The 20,095-nt window shown below is 39.0% G+C and overlaps 4 protein-coding genes across 5 annotated transcripts; 2 read left to right on the top strand and 2 right to left on the bottom strand.

Annotated features, from left to right (window-relative positions):
* Positions 1–983: 983 nt before the first annotated feature.
* cox7a2l (cytochrome c oxidase subunit 7A2 like) lies at positions 984–4,770 on the top strand. The gene is made up of 3 exons (XM_077551781.1): positions 984–1,150; positions 3,907–4,041; positions 4,252–4,770. Exons 1-3 carry the CDS (start codon positions 1,079–1,081, stop codon positions 4,390–4,392), a joined length of 348 nt encoding a protein of 115 aa, XP_077407907.1. The 5' UTR covers positions 984–1,078; the 3' UTR covers positions 4,393–4,770.
* A 4,821-nt stretch (positions 4,771–9,591) lies between these two features.
* On the bottom strand, positions 9,592–11,305 carry pigf (phosphatidylinositol glycan anchor biosynthesis, class F). Its single transcript, XM_077551036.1, has 5 exons — positions 10,950–11,305; positions 10,582–10,673; positions 10,388–10,504; positions 10,017–10,125; positions 9,592–9,857 (listed from the first exon to the last, which is right to left on the bottom strand). Exons 1-5 carry the CDS (start codon positions 11,175–11,177, stop codon positions 9,744–9,746), a joined length of 660 nt encoding a protein of 219 aa, XP_077407162.1. The 5' UTR covers positions 11,178–11,305; the 3' UTR covers positions 9,592–9,743.
* Positions 11,306–11,713: 408 nt separating this feature from the next.
* On the top strand, positions 11,714–14,432 carry cript (cysteine-rich PDZ-binding protein). Of its 2 annotated transcripts, none has more exons than XM_077551710.1 (5): positions 11,714–11,874; positions 12,067–12,132; positions 12,855–12,909; positions 13,006–13,109; positions 14,063–14,432. In XM_077551710.1, the coding sequence occupies exons 1-5, from the start codon at positions 11,859–11,861 to the stop codon at positions 14,125–14,127; spliced, it is 306 nt and encodes a 101-aa protein (XP_077407836.1). In that variant the 5' UTR covers positions 11,714–11,858; the 3' UTR covers positions 14,128–14,432. The 2 variants fall into 2 exon arrangements, with proteins under 2 accessions (XP_077407836.1, XP_077407835.1); XM_077551709.1 differs by having other exon boundaries at positions 13,006–13,113.
* Positions 14,433–15,898: 1,466 nt separating this feature from the next.
* On the bottom strand, positions 15,899–19,593 carry gch2 (GTP cyclohydrolase 2). Its single transcript, XM_077551708.1, has 6 exons — positions 19,056–19,593; positions 17,681–17,790; positions 17,497–17,552; positions 16,933–16,964; positions 16,619–16,703; positions 15,899–16,530 (listed from the first exon to the last, which is right to left on the bottom strand). Exons 1-6 carry the CDS (start codon positions 19,480–19,482, stop codon positions 16,404–16,406), a joined length of 837 nt encoding a protein of 278 aa, XP_077407834.1. The 5' UTR covers positions 19,483–19,593; the 3' UTR covers positions 15,899–16,403.
* Between the last annotated feature and the right edge of the window lie 502 nt (positions 19,594–20,095).

Below are 20,095 nucleotides of genomic sequence, written 5' to 3'. Positions count from 1 at the left end.
CAAATCAATGCCGCTATCATTTTGCCACAAAAGGCACGGACCTCGATTTACAAGCTAAATTCTAATAATTTATTACCTTCAGTTCTCTTCATTCTGTAGAATTTCTTTTGGGCGTTTCCACCACATGTGGATGTTAGACTTTTCATCCAATTAAATTTCAGCCTCTGTGTGTTGCCATGTCAATATAATACACATGAGCATTTTTTGGTTACTCTGATTGGTTGGTCATAGCAAAACTTGCTACACCTAACTTTGAGTATGAAAACAGTCTTTGCATTTTAATGCATTTAATAAGTGGTATCTCTGCGCTCATGTTTTTGTTATGTTAGTAGATAAATATTAATTCTGAACTGCTCCAGATGATGTATGTGGCCCATTTGCGTGCTATTATATTGCTTTTTTTTGTACTGGTATTTTCTGTATTTGTGTGGGGGTATTAAGAGATGGAATAAAGTGGATAAATAGAAGCTGTAAATCAAAATGTGTTTATTTAATTGGTAATAGTTTAAAAATATATATATTTGTTGCAGTTACATTAAGGCAACTCGGTGACTTAATTGCACATATAAATCCAGTTTGTCAGACTCAGACACAATAGCTTGATTTACTCAAGTCTTTTGGCGACCTACTTTTATTTTGAAAATATTAACACCCTTAGGCGGTACTGTGACCCGTTTTGGGCTTTTTGATGGTTCTGACCAAGAAATTTCAAAATAAAATACTGCCCACGAGTTGTTAAAAAAAAACTATTAATCTTTTAAAGAAAGCAAATTGCAAGACCTATTTAGCTTCCGTATATCACATTTATTTATTTATTTATTTATTTGTTTAGTACTATGTTTTTTTTGTGCAACATTAAAGACGTATTTAAATAACTACGCTATTAATAATTTATTTGCGTTTTACTATAAAACACAGATAATCCTAAATTGTTTGATAGTTTTTATTTCTTTGCCGGCCCTCCAATAAAAACGGCAAGGAAGAGCCACCTGACCATGACGTCACTTTCCCTCGACGCCCGAAGCAGGAAGCCCTTTCCACCGGGTGGTTTTGTTGTGACCAACGTGTCCGCGCAAAAATGTACTACAAATTCAGCGGTATTACACAGAAGCTTGCCGGGTCTTCCTCGTCGACGGCCTACGTCCCCCAGGTGAGCTCTCAAGTCCGGCGCACGACTCCAAAGAAGGACGGTCGCGGTCGGCGCGGTGACCTTCATGGCGCCGTGCTCGCTTGCGTCCGTGCCTGCGTGAAATGCGAACTTCTTTGTCGAACATCCACGTCGTGTAATCGATTAAAACTGAATATCTTTTATTTGTATACGTTGAATTGGGGTGAAATAGCATAATCAGTTTCATGTTTAACCCTTGACAATGTATTGTTTATTCACCCCCCCCCCCCCCACCTTCGGATTTAAATGATCCTGCCGGGTTGCATAATTAGATAATGAAGCATTGTAAGTTGATTTGTCTTCAGTATTTCTATCCTGACAAAAGCCCTTCGTTTAACCTTTCCCGTCCACCTTTTGTTGCCAAAGGTTATCTCTCACTCACCAACTGGCTTTTGTGTGATTTCAAATTCAATACCTAGCAGATGTGTCCTTGTCATATGTGACCTTTTGATAAAGCCTCCTTGCCTGTTCATCATACACGTTATTACATGATTGTGGCGGTACTCAATTTAGCGGTACCATTTGCCGTATTACATATATATTGGAATTTGAACAAGAATGCCAGAAGGCGCTCTTGCCAAGCCAAAATGCCAAATGAAGAATTCGGCCCTATACAATGCATGATCAAAATCATAAAATATCCTACTTTTTAGTGTGCCCTCGACTCTTTAGGGATTTTTTAGGGGAGTACCGTGGCTTATTGCACAAGCGATACGAAAGTCACCACATAATAATCACATTAACAAACGAGCTGCCGATGCCCACAACTCACGCTAACGGGCTAGCCAGTTAACAGCCAATCATTTCTACACTCTCTTAATTGACACCCATGTCACTCACCAGGCCAGGCCCTACCCTTTAAAGCCATACACATTCAAAGTCACAGACACTACAATAGGGCGTGAGGAAGGCATCCCAAATTGGTCAAAAATAATAGCCGCACATCACATGCATGTTATTCTGTTTAATAATGCAAATAAATTATCCTGTTAATACAATCGGCTAATTGAAACACTATTTAGTAGGATCTCCTGCAATTTACATCTCTAATTGTTTTGACTACTGCCACTTACACGTTATATTACAACAAACCTTTTAGTTCAAGGAACTACAGAAAAAGAGAGAAGTGTGAAAGTTACCAGAATCTGAGGTGGGAAAATGGTTGATCCGGTTTCGGCAGGTTAGCTGGAGGTCTGACTGCACGTTGTGGCGGCTGTGAAGTTGTTGCATCTTAGCACCTTCATCTTGGCGCCCTCGCACACCGTAATTATCACCATTGCATGCAGGTCATGTGACAACTTCATTATTTCAGGAACACAAATGCTGGCACTTGGCTAGAAAAAAACTCTTACAATGTGGCCTAAATTCCATAATGACAAGATGGACGCTCATATGTTTTTCTAGTTTATCGCTCTAAATATGAAACAGATGTGCGGCTGCTATGCTAGTGTAAATTTGTTTTTAAGTAACCCCCCTTGAAATGCCAATTATAAATCACCATTCATCACGCTTGCATGTTTGTATGCCACATTTAATTCCCCCTGCTTTATAACGCCATCTGCTAACACACACGCCGCGTAATCCGGTCACCTCCCCAGGCTGGAGAGATTCGCTTGAATTTCAGTGTCAACGGCTTTAAAAAAAAAAAAAAAAGTTTTATTATTATTTTTTATAGCTCCTCTCTCATCTGCTTTTTTCTAGTCCTGTGTGGAAGGTAACACAGCAGAATGGCAGAAGGGAGAGTTTGAAGTCAATCCGCAGATTTGCGGGCTTCAGGTGTAACAACGTTTACGCTGGAGACTCTCACTGATGCACACATCTCATTATCTGAATGCATGAAGCTGCGATGGCTGTGGGAATGTGCACCCAAGTGAGTACTAAATTGACGTCAAAGTGCCTCCGGGCTTGCATTGCCGACCTCGCAAGGCCAAACGTGAACTGTGATGTTTACAATGCGAGCCCGAGGGCACTTTGACGTCAATGTCAGTTGACAGCAGAGGGCGGTGTAAGACTGAGGTGGATGAAAAAGGATGGATTCATCTGCTTAGTTCTTTTTCCACGAATGCAATATTTACCAGGAGACCGTGTTTAGTACAGGGATGTGATTTTTCCGCTAATTCGCGGAATTCCGCTTTTTTTTACCCCCCCCCCCCAAAAAAAAAAAATTCTGTTTTTTTTTTTTAGTAGTTCATTGTGTATGCACATGACTCCGACAGATAACATCTTCTGCTATAACAAAGACATTTGTGGTATGCTCTAATATGAGTTACTTTTCATTTAGTCATGATACAATTATTTGTTCATGAAATTTGAACTCTTCAACATTATTTATGTGTTAACTTAGTAATCACATTAGTTAGATATGATGATATTCTCAGTGATAGTTTTTAAAAGCAAAGGCAGTCCAATGTTTTTGAATGTGACTGATTTTGAGTTGACTAAAACTGCCATTTTATATGGGATAGTTCAATATACATTGAAAATTTATGCTGTTGTTTTGTCTTTGTCATGTGAGTGCATTGAAAGTACTTAAAAACACGGAAAACCCATGAGCTCCGGCTTGTCCCCCCACCAGGGCACTGCCAGCGGCCCCCAGACCCCCGGCTAAATTTTCAGATAATTTCACTTTGGTCAAATCACATCCCTGTTAGTACTGTTTAAGCTGCAACATGCGCACACTCTTGCTATAAGGTGCCTTATAGACATTGTGACTTACTGCTTGTCCATTCATTGCGCAGGGGTTGAAACCAGTCGTACCGGCCGAATCGCCACCCATGACCTTTGCCGTGCCCACCAAAGTGGTGTCAGATACGCCGTCCAAGGTGGAGTACGCGGTGGCCAACAAGGTGCCACACTTTCAGAAGATATTCCAGGTAATCCTGTTCTCAAAAAGCAACACGTTTCACTACAGTTTTCTTTTCCATTTGGCCCCCGCGAATCAATCGCAAGCGCACCGCCGAGGGGGAACGCAGCAATCAATAACACAAGCGTAATTAGAGTATCGATGTTTCACTCTAATTGCAACAACTTTCTTTTATTCAAGCCAAGAAACGTTTTGTTTTGTTTTTCATTGTATATTTTAGAAGAATGACGGCGTCCCCGTCTATCTGAAGCGCGGCCTCCCCGACCGGCTGCTGTACCGCACCACCATGGCCCTGACCATAGGGGGCGGTCTCTACTGCCTGGTGGCGCTCTACATGGCCGCCCAGCCCAGAAAACGGTGACCGCCGTCACCGTAACTGATCCTCACTTGACACTTTTTTCGCCATGATTCCACCCAGCTGCCCGCTTCGGCGCAGTTTCGAGTAGTATGACAATCAACTCACGGAAAACAACAACAACGCACGCCGTGTTCTTGACTGCCAAAAATCGAATCGTACCAAAGTGTGCCGAATTGTTCCGCTGGGTGGAAACGGGGCTTTTGACTTGTTGCCACTCAAAATGTCAACCCAACGATGAGCCTCCCATTTTTCTGTCTGTCATACACCTGGGAAATCTAAAAAAAAACAAAACAATTTATCCCGCACAAACAAAACAATGTCAAATTTTCTTTTGTACAAAAAAAGATATTTAATTGAATAAATTTTAAGGGGAAACAAGTATGTCATTGTTGTTATGATTCCTATTTCAAATGTGATGAAAAGATGGATTGGATTCATATTTGGTAGCAATCTGGTCAACTCCCAAAGTGTCGTCGGTTCAGGTATGTAATTCAAAGCACCCCCAAAAAGTCACCTTTAAACCAAAATGCGAGCCAACTGGATTTGACTGTATAGCAGCATCATATTTGATTTTTGCATTTTGCCCACTGAATGCTAAAAAAAAAAAAAAATCCTAAGTGTGACTCACTTCCTTGCGCTCTCTCTCTCTCTCTCGACAAGTTTAAAGCAATCACTTGGCCATGATGTTTGTATTGATCTTCTGGCAAGGTCACGCGACGCAGCTTTTGAACAGGTGGTCTCTGCTGAATTAATTTAGCAGCTTAGTCCTCAGTAAACAGCGCCTGCTCGGCTCACGCCTGGCAAATGGCACTTCCTGTTTGTTTACAGTGTACAGTATTGTAATTTGCTCCACTGGTGGCGAATAGGTTGAATCCAACGCCAGATAGCTGAAAGTAAAACCGTACGTGCCTGAACTTGTGTTTTATTATGATCAGTTGTACAAAGCCCAAGGTGAGGGAAGGTGCACCGCAATATAAATGGGGTTAATATCGACAGACAACACATAGGCAGGCGTGCCGTACTGTAAGGACAAAGGTCAAATTTAACTCATTCACTGCCATAAATTCATTAAAAAAAAAAGATTATTAAAAAAATATATTTTTATTTTATATATATATATATATATATATATATATATATATATATATATATATATATATATTATATATAATTTATATTATTTTTTAAGATTGTAATTAATTACATAACTTCACTAGTTAACTCACAATTAATTACAAATTCTATATGTTCTAAATGTACAATAAAACAAATTATAGGTTTTCATACTGTTGTTAACAAAAGTAAAAAAAAAAGTTAAACTTTTTTTTTAATTAATTTTCTAATTGACTAATTGACGTCTATAGCCTTCAACGGCAATAAATGAATTGAAAGAAAGAAAGAAATTAAAAAAAATTCGGGGCATCGCATGACTTCACTAGTTCACTCACGATTAATTACAAATTTTATGTACAAAACTAAATGTACAATAAAAAAAATCTACATTTTCAACAAAAGTGGGAAAAAAAATTAAACTAATAGAAATAGTTCAAATTAATTTTTTACGTTTATAGCCGTCAATGGCAGTGAATGAGTTAATCAATTCATGTTTCATGTCGCATTCCGCGCAGAAGTAAAACTGAACATCTGCCTGTAAACGCTTGACTGAAACATTTATTGATTTTATTTTTATATATTTACATTTATTTCTGAGCTAATACACAAGAACTGAATTAAAAATGAATGATGAAATTAGAACCCACGGCCCGAGGCTCATGCAGTATTTTTTTCAAATACAGAACGTGATTAAACGTGTCAAGTCTACACAGTCTGCCATCTAGTGGAAGAACTTGTAATTGTTCTGCCTGCCACAATACATCGCTGGGGATATTTGATGAACGGTTAATAGCAGGTTTGTTTGTAAACAACTGAAATGACTAACAAATCCCTGTAGATGGCAACGTTGAACCTCAAATTGTCACATGGAGTATGAGGAAGAGAAATTCCAACAAGGAAGGCAGAAAAAGTTTAGGTACCTCACACTTGCATGGTACAGGGATGTGATTTTTCCGCTAATTCGCGGAATTCCGTTTTTTTTTATCCCCCCCCCCCAAAAAAATCCGATTTTTTTTTTTTTTTTTTTTTTTTTTTTTTTTAGTAGTTCATTGTGTATGCACATGATTCCGACAGATAACATCTTCTGCTATAACAAAGACATTTGTGGTATGCTCTAATATGAGTTACTTTTCATTTGGTCATGATACAATTATTTGTTGATGAAATTTGAACTCTTCAACATTATTTATGTGTTAACTTAGTAATCACATTAGTTAGATATGATGATATTCTCAGTGATAGTTTTTAAAAGCAAAGGCAGTCCAATGTTTTTGAATGTGACTGATTTTGAGTTGACTAAAACTGCCATTTTATATGGGATAGTTCAATATACATTGAAAATTTATGCTGTTGTTTTGTCTATTTCTTTGTCATCTGAGTGCATTGAAAGTACTTAAAAACACGGAAAACCCATGAGCTCCGGGGGGCTACGCCCCCCTTGTCCCCCCACCAGGGCACTGCCCTGGACCTAGCTTGGTGCCAGCGGCCCCCGGACCCCCGGCTAAATTTTCAGATAATTTCACTTTGGTCAAATCACATCCCTGATGGTAAATGTGAACTGTTTCATATACTGTATCTGTAAATCTAGATACCAAATTATTTTTTCTGGTGAAACAATAGCTAGGTCTTGAAAGATGAGTCCAAATGCTCTCAAACAGCTGACAGTGAACGAGTTAAAAGGTCACGCTTGACTTCAATCAAGCTGTAAGCGTGTTTCATACACACACGCAAGTCAAATTGTGATCAGCACAAAGCCAACCGTCAACCAAGAAATGCTTTTTGACTGGGAAAAACCTGTATTTTGGGGCACCTTTGAAGCCAAGGTGCCACTATTCTACGCAAAAGCCTCTTCAAATTCAAGTCCGACCTGTTTGTGCAGACAGGAAGTCAAAGCAAGCAGCCAAGCCAGGACAGGAAGTGAGCGAGAAGACGCCGAGCGAGGTTACACTTTCCATTTGTCTTCTGATCAGTCTCACCCATCTTACATTTTACAAGGCGGTCATCTCACCCCACCCCACCCCCGCCCCCTTCCACTCGTTTGCTTACTCTGTGCACTCCACATGCTTCATTAACAGTTGGAGGGTCGTTGGAGTGTCGTGTTACCGCACGGCAAACATGTTGTCATAGTTGCAACAAAAGGGAGCCATTGTTACCGCAAAACAAGACTGCTGAAGTGGGCTGTGGTGATGCAAGAGGGATAATAAAGAAGATGGAGGGTCTCCAGGATGGAAAGTGTATCTTGACAAATTGAAAGAATATTGTGTTTTGAGTTTGCCTTTGAAGGAGACCTGGAAATTAGCAAAGTTACACAAAAACGGCTGCTTCAAAACAAAATGGCAGACTTCCTCGTGTCTTTTTTAAAAAAAAAAATTTTTTTTAGAAGCTTCTCAAAACGTTTTTGTCTGACTTACTGTGTCTTTTTTTGGCATGGCTTCTTGAGACTTTTTTTTTGTGGCTCTACTCTCGACTACCAAATTTTGTGAAATATGCATCTGGGATTGGTTTTCAAAATGTTAAGAGTTTCTGGAAATGGCCAAAAATAACTCCACTATAGCCACTATAAAGCAAAATGGCTGACTTCCTGTGTCTTTAGACTTTTTTTTGTGGCTTTACTCTCAATATACTTAACTACCAAATTTTGTGTTTTTAAGTGAAACTCGCATCTGGGACTAGATTTTCCAAATTTGAGCCTCTGGGAATGGTCAAAATAACTCTAAAGTGGATGCTATGAAGCAAAATGGCTGACTTCCTGTGTCTTTTTGGGCATGACTTCTTGAGACTTTTTTTTTTTGTGGCGTCACTCTCGATAGACTTGACTAATAAATTTCATGTTGCTCAGTAAAATTGACTTCTGACCATAAAAAAACTATAACATTTCAGTTTCAAACCAAAAACGGTGGACTTCCAGTTTTTTTTTTCTTCAAGCATGGCTTTTTGAGACTTTTTGGTGGGTCTGCTCAAGATGGATATGTCTACCAAATTTCATGTTGCTAAGTCAAACTGAATTTGGGGGGTGAATTTTCAAACGATTCCTGGGGAAGGACCCTAAAATGTCTGCAGGTTTATTTTTTGATAACAGTTAAAAGAAGAAAAAAATCATGTGTGCCGAAATCAAGGCCACTTACTCCAGCCAGCCTTGAACGCTGGGAACCGTGATGTTAAGGTGTCACAAATCACCTCTGCTCGCCCCCGGAACATAATGAATAAATAACGTTCTCCCGCATGCATCGAGGCACCGGAGACGCCCGTCCACAAATCCATCATAAGGCTAACATAACACCTTTATGATGTGCTTGCGCTCCTAAAAATACACCTGATGGAGCAAACAGGATGAGGTCAGATTAGTTGGCGGACATGTTGAGGCATGGCAGAATTGGACTGATTGGATTTGGAATAAGGGTTCAAACGTGGGGCAAAATGGACAGATGCACCTAAAGTGGAAAAAAAAAAAAAAGTTAATGAAGCGCCAACACTCATGTCATGAACAATCTATTTTAAAGTGCAGTTTCAAGCCAGTGATGAAGTTTCACATTGCGGCTTCAAACCCGTGTTAGAATTTTTGTCATGGTTGCATTTCAAGTCTGTGTTAGGGTTTGAAATGCACGTTCTGAGCAAAGGCGAAGAGATTAATGGCGCTTAAAAAAAGAACCGCATTCATCACAGCACATTCAGGTGCTACGAAGTAACAGAATCCTCAATTAGCCTCTTGAGCAGCCAATCGGAACAATTTGATTACTAATATTACTGTAGCATAATTACACTTTATTACTTAGCTTTTACCATATAGGCTACCAACATCTGAATGTTTTTTTTTCTTCACCTTTTTGGATTATAATTTCCTGTTTCTTTGGCAATGCTGCTGTTTGTATTTGTTATAATATTTAATGATTGTGTCTTATTGTGAATATTAGTTTTGTTACAATCTAATCTTCCTGACAGGATGAAGTATCTATTAGTGGTATGTTGGCTCCCTCTAGTGGTACATGAACAGTACTGACGCATTCTGTATTGACCATTTACATTCTAGAATTTTTTTTAAAAATGTGCAATGGATTTTATTTGAGTCATTAACGTAGAATATACAACAACTAAAGCAATACTTTTTATTCATGTAAAAATGACAGTACAAAACCATGTGGCTCATATTACAGTGGCGTCATAATCGTATCAGGAATCCAAATAAATAGCAGGCAAAAATGAAAGGAATACAGCGGCTGCGAGTGGAAAATAAGGCTGGTCCATCATTTACACTTGTAAGTGAGCTGCTTGCGATGGTAGTGAATCCATGCCGGCGCCACCACCAGGCCCGACAGGTAACCCAACATGGCGCCCAGGCTGCAGGATATAGGCCAAGCCTGGGAAAACAAATCCAGCAACGATAAAGTAGCAAGAGGGGAGGGGGGGAGGGGGGGTCTTAATCATTATCTACTCTATTATGGTAACTAGAAAAAGTCATTTGCAATATATGAAGCTCTAGTTGAGACATGACTCAACAACTTTTCCATGTTCCTTGCCTGCCAAGGTTTATTCCAGTCCAGAGGTATCGGGAAAGCTCCAATCCAGACGCCCAACATTGTCAAAGTCACCGTGATCTGGAGGCAAGTGTCCCAGACAGACATTGCTCTGCAAAGTAAAGACACATATGTTGCTTTTTAAAAAATAAACATAGGGGTCCAAATACATTAATACCCGGGCTTAAAAGCCAACTCAAATAACTTTGCCCAATGAATGAAAATGGTGGATGTTGTAAATTTTGTTACTGGAAAACTCGAAGCTCCCGCATAGGCTAATAACATTTTTGCTGCCAACACAAAGCCCCCCAAAAATGAAAACAAATTGACCAAATGACGCCTTGTAAAAAAATTTATTAAAAAAAACTCATTACCCGTGGCGACTGAAGACTCTGATCCAAGCCTGGACGTTTGGTCCGAGCATGCAGAGACATCGAAGTGTGGTGAGCGAGGACAACAGTACGGCCAGAGAGAAAGTCTCCAAAGCCGAGCTGAAATATGAATATTTTGTGTCATTGTACAATAAACTTTTTGTTTCATTCTAATTTTACTTTTGTAAGTTACTCACTCGATCAGGGGAGCTCCGTAGAGAACCACCACTGTGTGGAAGAACAAGCAGGACAGAAAGAAGTACAAACAGGAACGAAACAACCTGGACAACTGCACAAAGAATGGAAAAATCACTTTTAAAAAGTCCAATAATCAACTTTTCACTGGATGACAGTCTGACGAAAGCATTAGTCATTGGCTCAGCAGTATGTGGAGCGAAGTTAGGGCTGTTGCACTGTATGAAACTGATTTACCATTTACATCATGGCAAGTTTTTAATTCTTGATCATTTGTGCATTTTGATGAAAGCATTCCGTTGTTTTGAAGAAGCAAAACAAGCGCATTACGTTTCCATTAAAATACACTCGTAACCGTGTGTTTTCTAACCTTATATCCGAGCGTGTGCTTCCTAGTCGGCGGCGAGATGCCGAGCAGCCAGAAGATGGCGACGCTGACTGCGGCGACGGACCCGGATACCGAGTAGATCCACAGCAGGTGGGTGTCATACACAGAGAAGCCCGGGACGACGATCGCAGGGACGACGGTGGCTACGAGCATCGAGGCGGCGATGATGGCGTGGGTGCTCGCCATGGCTCGGATCTCGTGGTCCCACATGGCGCTTGACGACTCGAAATTCTAATTAGTAGCTTAAAAATTGAGATTGAAGCGGGTCCAGGCTCAGGTGAACTGTTCACCTACAGTTGTGCATCACTTCCGTAAATATGGAGTTGCACATACTTCCGCCAGCCAATCACTGTTCAGACATTTGATCAGTCTGATGAGCAGACCGGAAGATCATGTCCACCAATCGGTCTTCCCTCTGTCTAACAGATTTTTAACAGACAATTTATTTTATGTTTGTAATATTTTTAAAGTAATACATATTGAAGTAAATACTAAAATACTACATAACTAAATAAAAGTCGATTTAGAAGTGGAATAGCTGTCACTCAATCACAGTAATCCCGCAACATTGACATCTTCAAGAACCGGTATTTTACGACCCTACTTACTGATGTGTGTATTTCTTATATTTTAGTAAAAACAAATAATTTGCTTCAATACGAAAGCTACGAAATACAATTTGCTTTTAAACTGAAATAGGAAGCTGTCATCGAATCACGTTTCAAAATCTCGCGACATTTGATCCAATCAGATGAGTTACGTCATCAATACCGGAAGTTTACAAACCTAGCACTTTAAACTAGCTAGCGTCGTAATAGAGTAGGCCAACAGCGAATTGCTGTTTTATTTTCATCACTTTAAAGAAAGCACTGCCACAAATAAGACGGAAATATGGTCTGTGAAAAGTGTAAGTTCACGATAAACGTCTGTTTGTGTTCGTATCTGAGCCAAATGTTTGTTTTTCCCCAAACGACGTACTGTCCTCGTAAGACATGGCTAACTGCTTGCTCAAAATTTTCCTGTTTGACGTACTAAAATCGAAATTTAACTCTTTCTCATATCAGTGCGTGTGACTTGTTGTTGTATGTGTTTGTTTTAGGCGAGAAGAAGCTTGGTAGAGTCATCACCCCTGACACTTGGAAGGACGGAGCACGGAATACGATAGGTAAGATGAAGGTTACACATTCATAAAATGTCTAGAGACTAGAGAGAAAAAAATCGAAGTTCATTCAACGTGACAGGATTGGAGGTATTGGTTAAAGCTGCCCTGTATTATAACTCCACACCAAAGATTTATAGCTGAAGAAGTCCTAAAGTCAATTTACGTCAATCCAATTTATGTGTTTTGTTAAAGTGCCGTTTTATCTCAAAACACTCACCAAGTCTCAGGTCTTAACATAACCAACGAAGTTTAGCTGTAACTACACATTAAAATGAAGAATGTAATGAGTAAGTAAGTTGGGCTCACTTTAGTTGTCAAAGGCTGTAAAATCCTATGGCTCTTTTCCACACTTGGTTTACAGCATGCTAATCCAAATATGTCATAGTTGCCCAACTAAAAGAAAAGCATTGTGCTCCTTCCATGCACACACGTCACTTCATTTTCCACACAGATGCTCCCGAGTTATGGGATAGGCTGGGGCATATTGCCTTGAAAAAAAAACAAAAACAGATTTATGTTAAAAAAAGAAAAGAAAATGACATTCAAAACAACCTTTTGGGATTTGTTTTATTTTGTATTGAAATGGGGGGAGATCTACATACTTTAATGGCCCATTGCCTTGTCTAATAAAGAAAGCATCTTGTGGTATCTAAATGCAATTACAATCATTTTGGAAGGCAGTTCACTGCACTGTGGTGTAAAATATTTTCCTTTTTTTGTTCCAGAAAGTGGTGGCCGCAAGCGCAACGAAAACAAGCTGCTGACTTCAAAGAAAGCCAGGTGAGAATCAGGTCAACAACGCTGTAGTTTTAGAAATGGGAAAGTATTGTCTACACCCAGATTCTCATGCATAGATTCAACCCCCCCCCCCTTCAGGTTCGACCCATACAGCAAGACGGGTTTCGCCAAGTGTCGCATCTGCAAGAGCTCCGTCCATCAGTCGGGATCGCACTACTGCCAAGGTTGCGCTTACAAGAAAGGTTGGTACGTCGCACCATGAACTTCATCCATTCATTTTTGCCTGTGGGAGAATAGTTTTTGATCTTAATGCATTACGCACGCCCTTAGCCACATTTTGGTTTGAATAGAAAATGACATTTTCAAACCACAATATCCCCCTTTTTCTCTTGTGATTTTTTTTTCATGTCATGTCTTGAAATGAAATGGATTTTTTTCCCATGTGGCTTTTCAACACGATGCACGTCATGATAGAAAAGGCCGTAAAAATAAAAAAATGCCAAACGAATAAATTAAAAATGGCATATTAAAAAAAACTGGGAAAAGGTCAAGAAGTCACTGTGAAGCACAATTGTGCTTTTTCTCCCTGAGCGTTGGATTGATTTGTAGCGTGAAACTGATTGCCAAAATAATGTCCAAAAGCAACTGAGGCTAAATGGATCGCACTAAATTCATGAAATTTCCCTTTTAAAAAAGAATATTCTGACAAGGAAATGTGGTCTGATATCTGTAATTTCAAAACGGTTTCAGATTTACATTTGCTGCATGGCCATAAAACAGTGGTAATTGGTGTTTGCCTTCCAATTTGTCGTACCTTTTATTATTATTAGGCCCTTTACTGCCATTTTGCTGCCAAATGGCTCAACTTGATAACAAAACTCATTTTGTCTTCAGTCACAAACCAGATGTATTGTTACTTTGTTCGCTTCTTTCTCACGTATCGCTGCCATTGGGCTGGACGAGCGTCGTATTTTATGTGGCCTCCATCCAATTCGGAAAGCACATGCTGTTAACTAGTCTCGCGGTCACACTCACAAGCAACGGCTGTTTGTGTGCGCGTGCAGAATGAAGGAAGACTACCAACAAATCCGGCATTGTCCCAGCTGTAACCCAAAAAGAGATTTTTACAAAGCAACACCCATGGATGACAATTCTACCGTTTGTGGCCAGCTCACATGCTCCTTTATCTCCTCAGGAATCTGCGCCATGTGCGGAAAGAAGGTTATCGACACCACCAACTACAAGCAGACGTCGGTGTGACTGACCATGCTGAATGTCAGACGTTTGTCATCTCTTCCCCACAAGGTCCTCTCAAGCCACACTTAAACACTTTGCTAGAGTGTAAAAGTCACAATACAGTCATCTAGATTACAAGTGTAACTACAATTACATTTAGTTGTAGTTGAGCCTTTCAGAATTTTTTGTTTTTGCTTTTAATGTTTTGTGTGTATATGATGTGATTTATATTTTTTAGTAAAATCTTCAGTCTTAAAAAAAAAAAAAAGGGGAAACCATTCGACTTATTTCAAATACACGTCACTCAATAAACAAATATTTAAATTGGTGATGTCATAGTTAACTCATTGATTAATCACAAAAAAATATTGCATTATATTAACTCTTTGACTGCCAGACGTTTTCAGAAACGGGATGTCGCCAGTGCCAGCCGATTTAAGCATTTTGACTGATCTTTCAAGGTCCACAGAAAATTATGTGTTTGGACTATGGAAACACACATACTACCAAATGAAAGATTGGACTCTCATCTTTCATCAGAAAAAAAAAGTTTGTCTCTACCTTATTCCGTTTTTCAGTAATCAACAATAGAAAATGGTTAGTTTCACCTCTGTTTTGAAACCAACGTCTTTTAACGTCTTTGGCACTCCTCCATAGGATTTTACTAAACGTTATTTAACGTTTTTGGCAGTCAAAGAGTTAACGCAGATGATTCTTTAGCTTGACAGTGGATGGTTACGTTAAAGGTAGCACAGATTGTGTTGAGTAATAAACATGCACAGGGATGTGATTTGTCCGCTAATTCGCGTAATTCCGCTTTTTTTTTTATCTCCCCCCCAAAAAAAAAATCAGATTTTTTTTTTTTTTTTTTTTTTTTTTTTTTTTAGTAGTAGTTCATTGTGTATGCACATGACTCCGACAGATAACATCTTCTGCTATAACAAAGACATTTGTGGTATGCTCTAATATGAGTTACATTTCATTTGGTCATGATACAATTATTTGTTCATGAAATTTGAACTCTTCAACATTATTTATGTGTTAACTTAAGTAATCACATTAGTTAGATATGATGATATTCTCAGTGATAGTTTTTAAAAGCAAAGGCAGTCCAATGTTTTTGAATGTGACTGATTTTGAGTTGACTAAAACTGCCATTTTATATGGGATAGTTCAATAGACATTGAAAATTTATGCTGTTGTTTTGTCTATTTCTTTGTCATGTGAGTGCATTGAAAGTACTTAAAAACACGGAAAACCCATGAGCTCCGCCCCTTGTCCCCCCTCCAGGGCACTGCCCTGGACCTAGCTGGGTGCCAGCGGCCCCCAGACCCCCGGCTAAATTTTCAGATAATTTCACTTTGGTCAAATCACATCCCTGCATGCATTAAAGTAAAACATTTAATAAATGTTTGTGTATGACATTCAAAATATTTGTTCATGTCAAAAATATTGGGGTCATTTGTTTCCCAGTTTGAATTATGCAAGTAATTAACTGGTTAGAAAAAGAGGAGCATTTGAGTGTGCAGTGGATCAAAAAATGTTGAAGAGGTTCCCATAACATTAAATGTAGAAAGAATTAACACGTAACAGGTGCTCTTCTAATTTGGCGAGCAAAAAATGTTGCCTAAAAGCCTTTTTTATTAAGTGATTAATCACGATCCATCCAGATTCTAAGATGTGATATTGTGCTTAATTTGATAATATATTTTTTAAATTGAAATAATTGACAGCTCTGAAATAAATTCTAATTAAAAATTCCATTAAGCAATTACAAATAAAGGAGACTGGCGCATTCTGGTAATTGTATTCTTTTTATTAGGCTAAATAATAATCAAAATACACGCTATAGATGACCCAAAAATAGAAGAAAGCAAAACTCATATGAGCAGTATCAGGCAGGCCTCTTCTTTCCTCCTACTCACACAAAAAAAATAACAGTTTATATATTACAAGTATTTTATATAGCAAATAAGTGGATTACTAATGGAATTACAATTGTGTAATAATGATGAAGCAAGAAAAGGTTAAAAATGGAAACAGTACCACTATGGATAAGCACCAATGCAATTCCCGTCAGGGTAAGTCAATAAAATAATTGCACATATTATAACGAATACATATAATGAATGTAATAATTTTACATAGTACATACATAATAGAAATATAAAATATTTTAGTGGCGAAAAAAGGCACTTGGAATCACAGTGATCTTACAAATCATCAAAGCTGCAGCGTTGAAATTCTTCAAGCTTTGGTGTGTGTTTTTTGTTTGTTTATGGCTCCGCCTACTCATCGTCTCAGTGCTGGGTGAGGGACAGGAACTCCTCTCGGGTTTTGGGGTCTTCCAGGTAGACCCCCAACATGGAGCTGGTCACCGTGCGGCTGTTCATCTTCTGCACGCCGCGCATCACCATGCACATGTGCCTACGCGGAGAGAGAGAAAAAAAAAAAAGATGGCTGCTAAAACAGGATGTATGCGTGAATGCGTGCGTGTCTGCGCACGTGTTCTTACGTTGCCTCAATCACCACGGCGACGCCTCTGGGTTGCAGGGCCTCGGATAACCCCACGGCAATCTGCTTGGTGAGACGCTCTTGAACTGAGGAAAAATACAAGCGCAAGGTTGATCAAGTATCAGTGGCTCTATTCTAGGTGCCGCGAGACAGATGTGCGCGCTGCCATTGCGAGACGAGTGCGGGACCGACACGCCATATTTAGAGGGAATGAGAGGCAAGGCAAGTTGAAGAAGCGCCACACACGTCAACTTTATGCTTCATGTTTCAAGTGTGGTTGCAAGAACATGCCGTTGGTACGATATGGTGACGCACCTTGAAGCCTTCGACTGTAGATCTCCACAATCCTGCAACAAAAAGAACTTTTTACTCATCGCAGTCAAAACCATTTCACCCCAACGACTTATATTTGTGAATGGTTTGTCTTCCCTTGATTGTCTCAGGTTGGTCTTGTTAATTCTTCCTGTTATTTTGCTTTTTCCTTTTCTACGATAGCGTATTAGAGCCACATATATATATATATATATATATATATATATATATATATATATATATATATATATATATATATATATATATATATATATATATATATATATATAATATTCTGAGAAAAAACTCACAAATATACGAGGAAAACCTTGAATATTGGCAACATTATATATTGGCAAATTTGTGAGGAAAAAGTCACAAATTTACGAGAAAATACTCGAATATTTGCGACATCGTAAAGTGACAAATTTGCAAGAAAAAAACCCTCACAAATTTATGAGAAAATACTTGCATATTTGCGACATTGTAAAGTGGCAAATTTGCGAGAAATAAACTCACTGACTTGACGCTGCAATCGCACAAGCACAATGTGTGTGTTTTAATCACCTGGCCAGCTTGCTCAGCCCCACCACTTTCTTGTTGGGAATATAACCGATGTGGACCTATAAATACAAAAGACGGGGACGGGGGGTGGGGGTGGGGGGGATCAGTCAGTATCATGTGACTTCCAAAGCGGAACCAAACACAAGACGACGCTTGTTGTTGTCATCTGATTCCCGAGGAAACTCACTTGGCCGAAAAAGGGCACCAGATGATGCTCGCACAGGGAGAACATGTCGATGCCCTTCACCATCACCATCTCGTCGTGGTCCTCGTCAAAAATGGCGTCGTTCAGCACATCTGGCGAGACATTAAGATTGCATTTAGCAATACGTCACTTTTTTTTTTTTTTTTTACTTTGTAATTATGATTTGGTACAGTTGAACCTTGACCTCACGTGTAAGAGTCGATTGGTGATTGATGGCGAGCTGTACATTTCAGTACTCGTAAGAATTGAAGAATTTAGCGATTCTGATTGATTGTCTTCTGGTAATGGAATGAAATAATGTAAATATGAGATTTGCTACCTACTGTCACAACTCGGGATTGGAACTGGTAAGAATGTACCAATTGAATAGTTAGATTAAGCTTGGATTGATTAAAGGAATCGATAAAAGCAAAATAACAATTCCTAAAAATGTAAATGCTCAGACAATATAATATAAAAAAAATCAATTCAACAACTTATTTTTTTTTTGTGGTTTATCATCAGAAGCTGTTCAGAATCAGTAACATGTCAAAATCATAAAATGAAGAAAAATGAGAAAACAGTGCAGCATAATTTGTCTTAAATGGCAAATATTGCAAACACGTTCTATTTAAATGAGAACTGATGACACATATAATTTAGTTGGAAATAATGCAATGTAATTGGTCTTAAAGAGTAAATGATATAATATATTTCATCTTAAATAGCAAGTATTTCAATTTAGCTAAATTTGAGTTTGTAATATGATGAGCCTAAATGGATAAAAAGGCAATGTTAGTTTAAATAGTTGTGGCAAAATACTACATTATGATGAATGTAAAATTTTTATTATTATTTCTGTATATATATATACATATATATATATATGTATATATATATACATATATATATATATATATATATATATATATATATATATATATATATATGATTTATTATTTTCATTATCATTATTGATCTTAAATGGGAAATACTGTAATATGCAAAAACTGAAAATGGTACAATATTATGCATCTCAAGGAAATAGTTCAATACGATTGAGCTTCAATGCAAAATATTTGATTCTTAATGGGAAATAGCTTAAATTTGAGCAACAGAATAAGAATGAGTACCATAATCATATCCAATATTATTGCTTTTAAATTGCAAATGTTGCAACATTATTGATTTTACAGAACATGTGAAATATTGCAATATAATTAGAACGAATGCAACATAATAAAATCATGCAATATTGCTGATCTTAATGATGTAAATGCACTGTTACAAATGAATGGGAAGCGGTGCAAACGTATTGATCTTGAATCCAAAATACCGTAACACAGTACTGTTGCTGTGAATGCGAATTTGTGCTCACCGTCGACGGTCTCGTGGTAGCCTTTAGTGAAGAACTGCATGGCTTTGGCGGCGCGCAGCGGCGTGCGCAGCAACCCCTGGCGGTCGGTGTCCTCGCCGAGCTCCCGCAGGATGCTCGTGTAGGCGGCCTGCAGGGCGGGCTGCCGGCACTGGTCCTCCGCTTCCTTGCGGGAGCCGTCGTGGAGCTTGCGGTGCGCCGCCACCGCCACCACCGCCTTCTTGACGCTCAGCTCCGGGAAGCCGTTGCTGCAGTGGAACTCCTCCGAGGCGACGTCGCTCCCGTTGCAGTGGCCGTTCATGATGATGATGATGATGATGATGATGATGATGATGATGGAGTTTTCGCTTCCACGTCCCCGTCGCTTCTGTCGTTTAAATAAAGCAAGCGATTTCTCGGGCGCATCATCATCATCCGCCGTCGTCGTCATCACTCAACCCAAATTGCATCCGTCACGTTGCTCGATTTGCTCCCATTCCCTGACCCATCACTTGACACGGGTGTATCGTCATCGATCTGTATTGATTAGTCTTGTCGATTATTGTCGCTCACTACGTCCCAGGAACGGACGCGCGCGCGAAGCTCATGACTTCGCGCGGAAACGTGCGCAAATCACTTTTCATACATTCAAAATGCAACACGATGCGTTTTACCGATAAAAAGGGACAATAAAAATACCAAGAAAATATAATTGCTTCCATATCACACTTCATGCCCGTGGGATAAGGCAATCGTAAATTCTAATCTCATCACTGAATTATTGTGAATTATTATACATTGAGGTGAAACTGTATAAGTCGTGAGAATCAAATTTTACTGTACATATCTCAAAATCTATAAGTCACAGTGTCACAGAGCTGATATCTGCAACTCACTTGTAAATATTAAGTTTGACAGCAGAAAGAAAAAAACTATCATTCTTTTGGGATGGGCACGAGTGACGCCTCAAATCGAAAAGGCCTTGACCAAAACTGTAGTTATTTTCTCCTCCTTCTCTCTCCTACAAATGATGACGCAGTTACAAAAAAAAAAAAAAGCTATTC

The sequence above is a fragment of the Vanacampus margaritifer genome, chromosome 18, assembly GCF_051991255.1.
Source record: "Vanacampus margaritifer isolate UIUO_Vmar chromosome 18, RoL_Vmar_1.0, whole genome shotgun sequence".
In the NCBI taxonomy this organism is placed as follows: Eukaryota; Metazoa; Chordata; class Actinopteri; order Syngnathiformes; family Syngnathidae; genus Vanacampus; species Vanacampus margaritifer.
Note: the sequence above shows the minus strand (reverse complement) of the source record. Positions and strands in the feature narration are given on the sequence as shown.